The sequence below is a fragment of the Magnolia sinica genome, unplaced genomic scaffold (assembly GCF_029962835.1).
Source record: "Magnolia sinica isolate HGM2019 unplaced genomic scaffold, MsV1 ctg129, whole genome shotgun sequence".
Classification (NCBI taxonomy): Eukaryota; Viridiplantae; Streptophyta; class Magnoliopsida; order Magnoliales; family Magnoliaceae; genus Magnolia; species Magnolia sinica.
In genome coordinates, this window is record NW_026682764.1 from 382,136 (window position 1) to 395,150 (window position 13,015).

General features: G+C 42.7%; 2 protein-coding genes across 3 annotated transcripts in view; one reads left to right on the forward strand and one right to left on the reverse strand.

Moving 5' to 3' along the window:
• The first annotated feature begins 5,443 nt into the window (after positions 1-5,443).
• On the forward strand, positions 5,444-6,758 carry LOC131236044 (heavy metal-associated isoprenylated plant protein 46-like). The gene is made up of 3 exons (XM_058233135.1): positions 5,444-5,449; positions 5,538-5,616; positions 6,088-6,758. The coding sequence occupies exons 1-3, from the start codon at positions 5,444-5,446 to the stop codon at positions 6,513-6,515; spliced, it is 513 nt and encodes a 170-aa protein (XP_058089118.1). The 3' UTR covers positions 6,516-6,758.
• Positions 6,759-8,122: 1,364 nt separating this feature from the next.
• LOC131236025 (disease resistance protein RPM1-like) overlaps positions 8,123-13,015 on the reverse strand; it is a 158,828-nt gene continuing 153,935 nt past the window's right edge. The window contains exons 3-4 of one of the 2 annotated variants that reach the window (XM_058233115.1): positions 9,949-12,739; positions 8,123-8,637 (exon numbers count right to left, since the gene is read on the reverse strand). In XM_058233115.1, coding sequence (XP_058089098.1) covers positions 9,975-12,731 — 2,757 coding nt within the window. In that variant the 5' untranslated portion in view covers positions 12,732-12,739 and the 3' untranslated portion in view covers positions 8,123-8,637; positions 9,949-9,974. The remainder of the gene's footprint in view (positions 8,638-9,948; positions 12,740-13,015) is intronic. The other variant, XM_058233114.1, reaches the window with a different exon arrangement.

The following is a 13,015-nucleotide window of genomic DNA, read 5'->3' on the forward strand; positions in this document are numbered from 1 at the left end:
GTAATCCATCTAGGCAGGAATCTGTGGGGCCTACAGTGTTGTAAGTATTTTATCCACACTTTTAATCATTTTTCTCGTATCATTTTAAGGCATTATGCAGAAAAAAAAAAAAAAAAAAAAAAGAAGCACTTAAACAGCTCTAGTGGTCTACATCAAAGGAAGCTGTAGTGATAATGACACCTAATGTTGAAACCTTTCTAAGGGCCACTGTGATGTTTTTATACCACCCAACCAATTAATAGGGTCATGCAGACTTGGATGAAGTGAAAACGCAAATTTCAACTTGATCTGACACTTCTACATCTCCCAATAACTTTCTAATGGTGGATATTCAATCCCCACTTTGTGGTCCACTTAAACACTGAAACTATCTCAATTTTTGGATCATACTTTAAAATAATCATATAAAAACGATTAACAGTTTGGATAAAATACTTACAACATTGTGGGCCCCATAGAGCCCTTCCCGTACGGATTACTGTGTCCTCGCAATCGGCTTTACAATAACACGGCATTGTTGGACGGATTAGTCAGCTGACAACTGCAGCTCATCCTAACCGCGCAAGCCTACCATGATATGATAGGTTGATTGGACATGATCTGGTGATGTCTCATATCTATCTTTAATAGACCATGTATCCGCGCCGCACCTTATCAGCGGAAGCGGAGTGCGTGCTAGTGTTGCCTGGATGGAGCCGGTTCGGGCAGGGGCTCCATGGGGCCACGTGATGTATGGGTTTTATAACCCAAAACTAACAATGATCGATAACGAAATAAAACAAAACCATTTCACCATGAAGCCCTAAATTGAAAGGCTGTGATCATCTGATCAGGATGATATTGCGCCCATGTACAATTCACAGTGGACACTTCCTATCCAGTGGCCCACCATGATCATAGGTGTCCCACTTGGGTCCTATATAGGTACCCATGCACGGTACGGTGAACTCCGCAGTGGGGGCATCGTTACACCCATGACCGCGTAGGTTGGCCAGTTATGATATGAACGGCTGCTTTCCACGCGTTCCGATGACGTTTCACAACTATATTTAAATGGAGGACGTGGATTGCGTCCTACCCCCGCCCGTCTTTAGCCCCGACTGGGCGGTTCTGGGGGTGGGCCCACCGTGATGTATCTGTTTATCCAACGCGTTCATCCCTTTTCTCGGGTCATTTTAAGGCATAAACAAAAGAGTCCGGATCCTCTGTTATCAGGTCAACAGAGAATTCCTGATACCCTAATGAAAAACAGCTTCGGACGCCAAACCATTAGGGTAACAGGAATTCTCTGTTGACCTGATAACAGAGGATCCCGACTCTAAACAAAATAATGACGCAGATTCAAATGACGCGGATTCAACGCTCAAGTGGACTACACCAAATAATAAGCTTGGTTGCATTAAATGTCCAGAGTTATAAATGCCAGTTGAATTAAATGCAAGAGTCATCTCTCGTTTGGTCCATTTGAGCGTTAGATCTGCCTCATTTTTACAGAATGCCCTAAAATGATCTAAGAAAAGGGATAACCGGCTTAGATAAGCAAATACATCACGGCGGGCCCACCCACAGAACCGCTCGTTCGGGGCTAAAGACGGGCGGGGAGCAGGACGCAATCCGCGCCTTTGGAAGCGTGTCTCCATACGGCCTCTTCTTAGCTCCAACGGCAAACGGATTGGCTACTCCCCCTGTCACCAGCCATTGGCTGGTGGTCGGTGCTTCGTGGGCCCCACCATGACTTATGTGTCTCATCCATTCTGTCCATCTATTTTTATAGATCATTTTATGCTATTAAAGAAAAAATGAGGTATATCTCAATCTCAAGTAGATCACATTACAGGAAATAGTGTTGAATGAACGTTGACCATTAAAAACGTTTTTGGGCGTAAAAGTTTTGAATCAAGCTGATATTTATTGTTTCCCTTAATCTAGGTCTTTATGACCTAATCAACGGATCGGTTATCAAATAAACAGTACATTGGGCCTTAAGAGGATTTTAATGGTGGATATTCAATCATTATTTTTTTTTCCTGTGGTGTGGTCCACCTAATATTTCTATACCTATCATTTTTTGTATCAAGCTCTAAAATGGTATGTAAAAATAGATGAACAGAGCTGATGAAACACATACATCATAGTGGGGCTCACTGAGCACCGACCACGGCCACGTGGCTAATGTTAGAAGGGAGAATCTGTCCCCGCCTTCAACGAAGGACGTGGATTTCCTGCGAAAGCCTTTCGCAGGAAGTTCCTGCGCAAGATTTTGTGTGGGGTCCACTACGACGTTTTTGAGAAATCCACTCCGTCCATCCGTTTTTAGACTTCATTTCAGGACAGAGGCAAAAAATGAGGAGGATCAGAGACTCAATTGGGCCACACGAGAGGAAACTGTGGGGATTTAGTGACCACCGTTGAAGCATTTATATGGCTACAAAAGTTTTGTATCGGTTTAATTTCTTGGCTTTTTCACTTCATCTCAGTGAAAATGACCTTATAAACGGTTTCGATGGAATATAAACATCAAGGTGGATCCTGGGAAGGTTTCAACGGTAGGAATTCCTTTCCACACTGTTTCATTTAGTATGGCCCACTTGAGTTTTGGATCCTAATAATTTTCGGTCTCATGTCCTAAAATGAGTTCAAAAAACGGGTGGATGGGTTGAATTTCTAACAAACTTCACAGTGGGCCCCATCCAGAATCCTTGCGCAGGAACCTCCTGCGAAAGGCTTTCGCAGGAAATCCGCGTCCTTCAACGAAGTAGCAGAGGGAAGCGGATTGCCTGCTGTACCGCACATCAGCTATATAGCAGACGCGTATATCCTGCGAAAGCCTTTTTCGGGAAGTTTCTGCGTAGGGAAACTAGTGGGGCTCATTGTAATGTTTGTAAGAAATCCTACCCACCTATCCGTTTTGTAAGTTAATTTTATGATGTATTACCAAAAATGAACCGTATCCAAAGCTCATGTAAGCTAAAAACGTGATAATTAAATGTCCACAGTTGAAATATTTGTGGGCCACAGAAGTTTTGATTCATGTTAATATTCTTTTTTTTTCTTTCATCCTAATAAGAATGACGTTATTAACGGTATGGATGGCATCTAAACATCATCGTTGAACCCAGGAAGGTTCCAATGGTAGGAATTTACCTAACCACATTTTCCTTTACTTCGGCTCACTCAAGCTTTGGATACGGTTCGTTTTTGACAACATTCTTGAAATGAACTTACAAAACGAATGGACGGGGAAGATTTCTAACAAACATCACAGTGGCCCCTACCTAATTTCCCTGCGCAGGAACTTCGTGCGAAAGGCTGTCATAGGATATCCGCGTCCGCTATATTGCCGGTGTGTGGTACACCAGCCAATCCGCTTCCATAACATGAACGGCTGATTTCGACACGATCCCGTGACATCTCACATCTATTTTTTATAAATCGTATTTCGGCGCGGCACATTATCAGCGGAAGCAGATTGTGTGCTAGCGTTGCTTGGATGAACCGGTCCAGGGTGGGGCTCCATGGGCTACCGTGATGTATCGGTTTTATAACCCAAAACTAACGATGATCGAATAATGAAATAGATGAAAACCATATCACCATCCAGCCCTAAATTGAAAGGCTGTGATCATTTGATCGGGATGATATCGCACCCATGTACAATTAACAGTGGACACTTCTTATCCAGTGACCCACCGTGATCAAAGGTGTCCCACTTGGGTCCTATATAGGTACCCACGCACGGTACGGTGAACTCCGCGTAGGTTGGCCAGCTATGATATGAATGGCTGCTTCCACGCAATCTCGTTCCGCATCTATCTTTAAATCGTGTCTCCGTAAAGGCTTCTTCTTATCTTCAACGAAGTAGTACAGTTGGCCCGACGCGGATTTCCTGCCAAACCCTTCGCAGAAAGTTCCTGCGCTGCGAGTTTAGGTGGGGCCACAGTGATGTTTTCGGGGGAAGCGGATTTCCTGCGAAAGCCTTTTGCAGAAAGTTCCTGCAGGGATTACGTGTGGGGCCTACTGCAATTCTGGTGAGAAAGCGACTCCGTTCATCCGTTTTTTGAGATAAGGTATATCCAAAACTTAAATGGGCCACGCAAGAGGAAACAGTGGGGATTTAGTGACCACTGTTGAAATATTTATACAGCCACAAAAGTTTGTTATAGGTTTAATTTCTTGGTGTTTTCACTTCATCTCAGTGAAAACGGCCTTATAAGCGGTTTGTATGGAATATAAACATCAAGATGTAGCGTAGGAAGGTTTCAATGGTAAACATTCCTTTCCCTACTATTTCATCTCGTATGGCCCACTTTAATTTTAATTCGTCCTCATTTTTTGTCATATGTCCTAAAATGAGCTGGAAAAACTGATAGACGGATTAGATTTCTCACAAACATCACAGCCGGCTCCACCCTGAATCCTTGCGCAGGATCTTCATGCAGAAGGCTTTGGACAGGAAATCCGCGTCCGTTTTTGAGATATCCATCCGGTCTATCTTTTCTGTGAGCTCATATTATGACTTATATCAAAAAATAAGCCGCAACCACTACTCAAAGTGGGCTGAAAATGTGAGGATTGAACGTACACAGTTAAAATACTCGTGAGGCCAGAGAAGTTTTAAAATGTGTGGGTACGTGTCGTGCGAAGCCGAGCGCTGATGCCGTCCACCTCCAAGTTGTTCGAACGGTTCAAATGAGATCAAAGTTACATGCCCAAGGTAATGTATTTATTATATCCACACCGTTCATACATTTGGAGAGATCATTTTAGAGCATCTACCGAAAAATGAGTCATATCCAACGCTAAGGTGGACCACACGACAAATAGCTATGAGACAATAATTCTCAACGTTAAAACATTATTTAGGGCCCACTATAATGTTTATTTTCCATCCAATCTTTTCATAAGGTCACACAGACCTGGATGAAGAGGAAAAGCAAATATTATAATGATAAAAAACGTCTGTGACTCCAAAAGGGTTTCAATGGCAGACGTTCAATCCCTCAGTTCTTTTTCAAGTGTGGTCCATTTGATCTTTGGATCTGTCTTTTTTTTCGGTTCATGCCTTACAAAGAGCTCTCCAAGTATACGGACGGTTTGGATATAACACATACCTCATATGGTAGAACCCACAAAACTTGGTGACGTCAACACACCAGCCACGTCGGTGGTGTCTGGTACACCGGTCCAATCCGGCTTCTTACCTTCAACGAAGCAGCGCATTCTCAAAAGACTGAAGCTTTCGAGGAAAATTCATAGCTGTTTCTCAAATGGTTATAAATGGAGGAGTCTGGACCGCACATTCAAGCATTCGAGTGGCCGGAAAGGCAACCACACTCAAAGTTTTCGTTGTCCTTGATTGAAATTCGGTGGAAAATTGTTAGGAGGGATAAAAAATCACACACAACCAACGTTTCGGCTGTTGTAGATCACTAAAGGAGGGACAATGAAGGTATCTTATATTAGCTGGTGATTTCTTGAAGTGGGTCATATGAATTTTTATTTGATTTCTGTTGTAATAACTTGTTTTTTTTTTTCAGCAAAAGATTGTGATAAAAGTCCCGATGGACGATTCGAAGAGGGGGTCAAAGGCCATGAAAATTGCAGCCAGCGTAGAAGGTAATTTCATCAGAATTTAGCTCAGATGTAATGCGAAGATTGCAATTCTAAATAATTCGATGCGAGATTAAAATGTCATCAAAATCAAGTGTCAGTTGAGCAAACTGAGTCAATTGAGTCGTTGTAGGCAGATTTGGCAACAAAATGCCTCTTTTCTTTCACTTCATCTCATACTGATGGTTATCAAAGTGTGTTTAGGAGTCCCACTTTTGGGGACGGATGTGATGTGCTTGACCCGAATTCCAATTGCAATTCGATTTGAGATTCGTCCCAAATGGGTGCCGAAATGGAATCTAATCAGACAATATATTCATTTAAATGTTGAACTAGAGTACCTATATGTCTTCTTGGTATCGTGAAGTTCTGAACCGAACTGAAGATATGCCATCAACCAGAGAGCCTGATGGACTAGCAGTCTTTGTAATTTCTGATTTGGGTTTTTAGTCGTCATTTTGATCGTGTTGCTTGCAGGTGCAACATCCGTTGCGGTGGACAGCGATAAGGACCAACTTGTTGTGGTCGGCGACGGAGTTGACCCGGTCGAGTTGACAAAGGTGCTTAGAAAGAAGATAGGATTCACAGAGCTCATTAGCGTCGAAGAGGTCCATGAGAATATAGAGAAGAAGGACGAAGGAGGGGGCGAGAAGAAAGACAAGGGAGGTGGGGGAGAGGGAGGTGGTGGCAGCGAGAAGAAGGACAAGCCAGACGATAGTGAGAAGAAGGACAAAGAAGGCGGCGGCAGAGCTGGCGAGAAGAATGACAAGGCTAACGGAGAACTGAGAAAGATGGGGGCGAACAAAGTGTACGGCGGCTGGTTCATGTATGGGCCTGGTACATGTGCGGAGGCTGTCCTAGACGAACCAAAGCAAGAAGAATGGCTGCCGACTGTGGCCCATTAAGAAAGAGAAAAACTTGCACTGGGTTCGCATTAATAATGTCTGTATGCCATTCAATATAGCATGTGGAGCAGGGACGGTGACAATCCATCTCTGAGAGTGGACCAACAGCTTCTCTCCATCCCTTGTGGTAGTTTGGTTTTAGTGGGACATTGATTTCCGTTTATTTTCCTTTTTATTTATTTATTTATGGAGACTGCCATGTAAGGATATGGATCAAGCTGATATTTATGTTCAGTTCATCCATCTGGGTGTGTGACCTATTCAACAGGTTGGATGGTAAATGAACATTATATTGGGACTTAGAAGTTTTTAATAGTAGTTGTTCAATCACCACTGTTTTCCTGTGGTGGGGTCCACCTGATATTTGAATCTGACTAATTTTTTGGTTTCATGCCCCTGGAGGGTTTGCGTGCTTTTGTACGAATAGGCTCACCATTGTGTGATGGACCTCATGATCACCATGGATGGTGGTTATGCTAGTTCCAGTTTCTATCGTTCGTCTTCTGGACACGCCATGGATAGAATGCAGGGTATACTCTGTTTCTGTTTGTTCAAATGGGTTCACTGTTGATCCGATGGACTGCAGGGATGCATTATTCTATATATCATCATCCGTGGGACCATCATAGCCCTTGGATTTTTGCCCGCAAATAGGCTATTAATGAAAGAAGGGCACTTGTTTGGTACTCTAGAAGGGTGTAATGGTTGATATCCAGGCACTCAAAATTTGCAATTGTAGCATATATCAGCTCAAATTAAGCCACTCAGATTGTAAATAGGAAATCATCCTACGAAATATAAGTGCCTTTGGCTAATGGGAATTTGTTTGTTGAAAATTGGAATTTTTTTATTGAATTTGGAACGTTAATGTTCTTGGGCCATTTTATAAATCCATTAAATATTTGTAGATACGCCACCTCGAAAAACTGTGTACCTGAGATTGAATGAGAGTAGGGAGGAGCAGCCGACATCGAGTGCAACATATATTTGTGGGAAGGCCAGGTAAGAGTCTGTACACCAGGCAGGGTGCATGGAAGGATCGCATGGCTCAGCAGGGAAGAATTTCGTGTCTGGGGAGGCTGTAATGGGACTTATGACACCAGTGGCATTTTCTCCAAAGGCAGATGATAGACGCAATGGAGAGAGTCAGGCCAGAGCCCAAGAAGACACAGAGATAGCAGCGTGGGAAGGCTGCCTTTCAGGCGTGCAACTTATGTTTGTGGAAAGGCCTCAGAGTCTTGAACCCCGGCAACAAGCTGGCAGATGTCCGGTCAGGTTGCTATTTGAGGAGACTGGGACCCAAATTGTGATTGCGCAGGAGAAAAAGTGTTTCGGCACAATGCTGTAGTTGCTCATCAATGGACAGAACGGGTATTAATTACTTGTCCTGTGTTCAAACATGTGGGCTAGCTTTGGCCATGAAGGTGGAAAAATGTTGAAGGCCAAACAATTCAGCAATTTCCTTGACAGACATTATATTGCACTCCACTTAAGACATGTATTTTCTTTCCACCATGAAAATTTGTATTCACGTACCAATATCATAATCATTGAGGTCGAAAGAAATACGTTTGACATACCCATAAAAACAAACACTGCTTCTCGTCCCAAAGCAATTTTCACATATAATCCATACAGTAAATATGTGTGAAAAGGAAAACCACATATAATGTAAAAGCAACCATGTCCAAATACATATATGCAACATAGTACATGTCTAAAGCCAACTTTTCAACTATGCTGATTAAAAAAAAAAAAAAACCATGGTTTGCAATACCCATAGCCATGCCCAAATAGCAACCATATTAAGCAAAGCCCATAGCGATATATAAAACCCATTTCCAGCTACGTTGATGTATAGACACACATTTATCATAGAAACAGGCTCTTGTCCAATAAATCCCATGCTAAAAATATACCCAATAGACATCAATATCCTCTAAAGCCCCTCACCCAAGACAAATCTACCCTTTAGCTCCACATTCTTGGTGAGGTCACTACACGCCCTTCAGCTCTACATCCTGGATGAAGTCATGACATTTGGTCACGCATTTTACTCTTTTCATGTTCAACACCTTGCTAATCTCTTCAAAACTCAGACTAGAGCCACGCTGCAATGGATCTATAGCTTGGACACAAACAATAGATTTTTAGCAGATACAAGGATAGATCTATAACAGATACAACAATAGATTGATAATTGATAGAACAACATATTCATGTACAGATGCACTAATGGAATTATATGAGAACCTACACATCCACCTTTGACTTTTGGCCCATCCATCTACATGGTGAGAGCACATAATACACAGTTTGTATGTTTCCTGTATGGTATGTAATTGCTTCTGTGCACTGCCAAGCCCAAGCGTGTCTGGGCCTGGTTCATGAGTGTAAGACCCAAGTGCAAGCCCAGCCTGCCCACCTTATATGAGCTTGATAGTAGGCCCAGGCTGGCCAACGGGCTTTTGGTCCTTGATTATTTTGGCCAAGGTTGGGCTTAGATACTGTGCCTAAGAGCCCACGTCCTTGAAATATTCTTCCAAACAGAAAAGTTAAAATTCTCTACATTTGTGATTTTTCGTACATGGTCCATTTGATGCATCACCCATCCAAGGTTGCAGTATCTTACGGTTCTACCAGCTATGAGGTAACATCTTCCATCCAGCTACTTCCTAAGATGACCGGCGGGGTGTGGTTCTTAGGGTAAAGAACCATCCGCTGCCGACAAGGGTCCAAATCTAATATATGTGTCCCAAGTTCGTCCGTCCGTCAGTGTGGTGGCAAGGGATAGGGATTTAGGCCTCATTCAAATGAGGCCTACTAATGATCCAAACTGTTTATTTATACAAGATACACAGTCAAAGGTTGGTGCCTCGATTCAAACGGGCCTACTAAGGATGGATGAGGCACTACATCTCCAAATTGGATTGCGTACTCAGCAACTCAGCACGCTTTTACCCCACTGAGTAAATTCTGCTGGGCCTAGCGTGAATGTATGTACTTCATCCACACTGTTCATTCTCTTTTCAGCTCATTATAGGGCGTTGGGCCCAAAATTGAAGCATATCCAAGGCTCAAGTGGACCACACCACCGAAAACAGGTGTAATAATATTTCCACAGTTAAAACTTTTATAAGGCCCGCAGTGATGTTTACTTGTCATCTAACCTGTTCATGAGATCACACAGATATCAGTTTAATCCGAAACTACGTGGCCCAACTGTAGACGTTCAATTCATACTATTTCTTGTGATGTGGTTCACTTGAGCATTGGATATATTTAATTTTTGGGCTCAATCCCTGAAATAATCCGTTAAAATGGCTGGACGGAGTCGATAAAATAAGTAAAATAAGTAATATATTTTAGAAATAAATTTGTAAATTTGCACGTTCATTGAGAAAGGATATATACTTTGTACAGCTGGACTTACCTCATCAACGAATGTAGGATGGATGACTAGTTGAGTCGTTCGCTGACCCATCCCTCTCCTTCTTTCCATTGTCCACACTTGATGATGGGGATGTGCCCCACCTTTCTACGGTTCTCCTCGGTTCCATCTTTTAGTTTCAACTTATCTATCAATTCTGTTGGCATGTCCCATAAGATGAGCTCTTGGAGTACGGTGAGGTATTCAATCCCTTCTGGAAGGGTCTTCAACTCTCTACAAGTGTGCAGTGTTAGATTTCGGATGCTTGGCAATGCTCCCTTCTCTATTACTATTTGATTTAGTTGTTTCATATCTTCTAAATAAAGTTTCCTGAGCTTGGTAAACTGTCCATTGCGGAAACACAACTGCTGCCCTTCATAGGCATTCCAAAGTTGAAGGTACGCTAGATTAGGCAATGCTTGGAGTGATGAAAGCGGATCTTCTTCTCTCAACTTTGACCAATTCAATGACAACTGCGCGAGGTTCACAAGGGAGCTTAGCCATCCAGGCACCTTCTCCAAACGCCCGCTCAGTATAAGCTTCTGAAGAAGCGGTGGAGGGTTAGGAGAGAGTGCTTCCAATTGAAGCGTTTCTTCCTCTGTACTTGCAGTCACAGTCAACTTCAGAAGGTGTTTCATCTTTCCTACTGAGGTGCACAACTCAGCTCCGTCGATTGCTCTGACCTTGGAAATGCTAAGATTTCTCAGTTGGGTTAAGTTCCCAACTTTTCTAATAATCTCCCCTTCTTTGGCATCAATATCATCTAGACTTTGTAAACTTGTTAAATTACATATTCTTATAGGAACTTGGATGCTACTGAAGTAATCAAAACTAGTTTGAGACTCGTCAGTAGTTCGATAAATAAACAGGTGTCGTAGTTTCCATAGCTTCACAATCCCACTGGGTAGCCTCTCTAGCTCCGTATTCCTGACGTCCAGTGTTTGAAGGTTCTGTAGCTTCCACAAAGATTCGGGAATCTCTCTAACTTTAGTTTTCCTTAAGTTTAGATACCGTAAATTGAACATGTTAGTCACTTCATCTGGTATGCTTTCGATAGGAACTCCTTCTAGACTTAGGATCCTCAGCAATCTACAGCTTGATGCTATCGTATTTAAAGAAGATGAAAGAGACATGTTTCCATCAAACACCATAAGGGAACGAAGATGTGTTATACCCACGCCCGAATGATTAATTTCGTCACCACTGTAGATTGACATGCGGCGGACTTTGCCATTTTGCCTTGCTTGCAGCTGATTGTATGTCATGCAGAACTTTTCTTCTTCACTTATGGATAATGCTACTTCACGGACAATATCGTGCATTCGACATGTTTTCAACCTTCCAAACTCATTCGTCTCAACAACCTGAAGTATGTTTCGATGGATGAGTTCCTTCAGATATTCTTCTGCCACCTCCTCCATTGTAATTTTACCTGTCTCCTCCACAAAACCCTCTGCCACCCATAACCTAATCAGCTGCTTGCGGTGAATTAAGTAATCCTCAGGAAACATGCAACAATACAGGAAACAATGTTTAAGGTGATACCGCAGATCATAGAAACTAAGCAACAGGATGCGCTTTACTGGTTCCAGCATTTGATTGTTTGTCAACTGCCAGCTCATGTGTTTGTAGATTTGATTCCATTCCAATGCAGTCTTGTCTCTCAATGACAGGAGGCCGCCCATGGCAACAATTGCGAGTGGCAAGCCTTCACATTTTTCTACTATAGATCGAGCCAATGGCTCAAGCTCTAAAGGACAGGGTTCACTCTGAAATGCTTCCTTACAGAAGAGCACCCAGGCCTCTTCTTGATCTAGAAGCTGAAGCTTGCAGACACGACTTCCCTTTCCTGCTGCAGAAGCCACATGAGAGTCTCTCGTCGTAACTACTAACCTACTTCCACATCCACAATCTGAAAATATGACATTTAATTTATTCCAATCATTCATAGTCCAGACATCATCCAAGATAACGAGGTACTTTTTTGAGTCGAGAAGTCCTCTAACCATCCGCCTCAACTCGCCAGCATCTTTGGTGGCTAAGTCATTTGGAACAACATCTTTCTTAGCCTCAAGTAATTGTTTTATGATGCTTCGTAGTAGCTCATCAATTCTAAGAGACTGTGAGACAGAAACACAAGCGCAGCAGTCGAAGTGCTTCTTTACTTGTTGATTGTTATAGGCTTTAGCCACAAGAGTGGTTTTGCCCACCCCACCCATCCCAGTCACTGAAATCACCATGCGCCGTTTTTCTTCCTCCACTAGCCATCCCACTATCAAATCTATTTCATTCGTCATCCCCACAATGTCACTGTCCGCTTTGAAAACAGAAGTTTCTACATCACGTCGCCACAGGTCGCTAACATCAGAGGATCTGGTGACTTCTTCTATTTGGCTGGGTCTTCGCTGAAAAATATTCTGAACATTAACCTTGGTTTCTTGAAGTCGCCTGGCGAACTGATGCCTGTCGCTGATATTCTTGGGGATATAGAGAGTGTCAACGAGAAAACCCTTGAATCCACCTTGTCGTGGCCTGTACATGCGATGCAAGAACTCGTCGATGATATCCTCCACATCATGCGCAGCGTCTCTTACTTCTCCCACCCATGTTTTCGTTTCTTCATTGCTATCCTTTCTTCTATCAGCATCCCTCAACAAGGCTCGCATTCTATTAAGTTCCGTCTCGATTTCTTTAACTTCCTTGCGTACTCCTTTTAGTAGAGATGCTTCTTCTTTTAGAAGGGCACTTAAGTTTTCTAACAAGAATTTAACAACACTCTCTGCCATCGCAATTTCTGTAAAACAGAAAACGAAGACAATCGATGTCAGAAAGCAATATTACGTTATTCTTTGGGCTATATATTACTGAGTGCTTGCATATATGTCATCATACGGGTATGTCTGTATTCGTAGAGAGATGGGTCTCCCGTGGAAGAAAACCGAGAAAAACACGATTTCCCCCACCGTGATATGTACGTGAAATTTACTCGGACGATTAGATACATTGGATCATGTTGGTCCAGGGCCAAAAAAACAAGGGGAGTCTGTAATTTAGGTGGGCTACACCAAGG

Coding starts and splice junctions, on each gene's coding strand:
- LOC131236044 (XM_058233135.1), top strand. Junction 5,617..6,087: donor AATTGCAGCCAGCGTAGAAG/GTAATTTCATCA, acceptor TGTTGCTTGCAG/GTGCAACATCCGTTGCGGTG.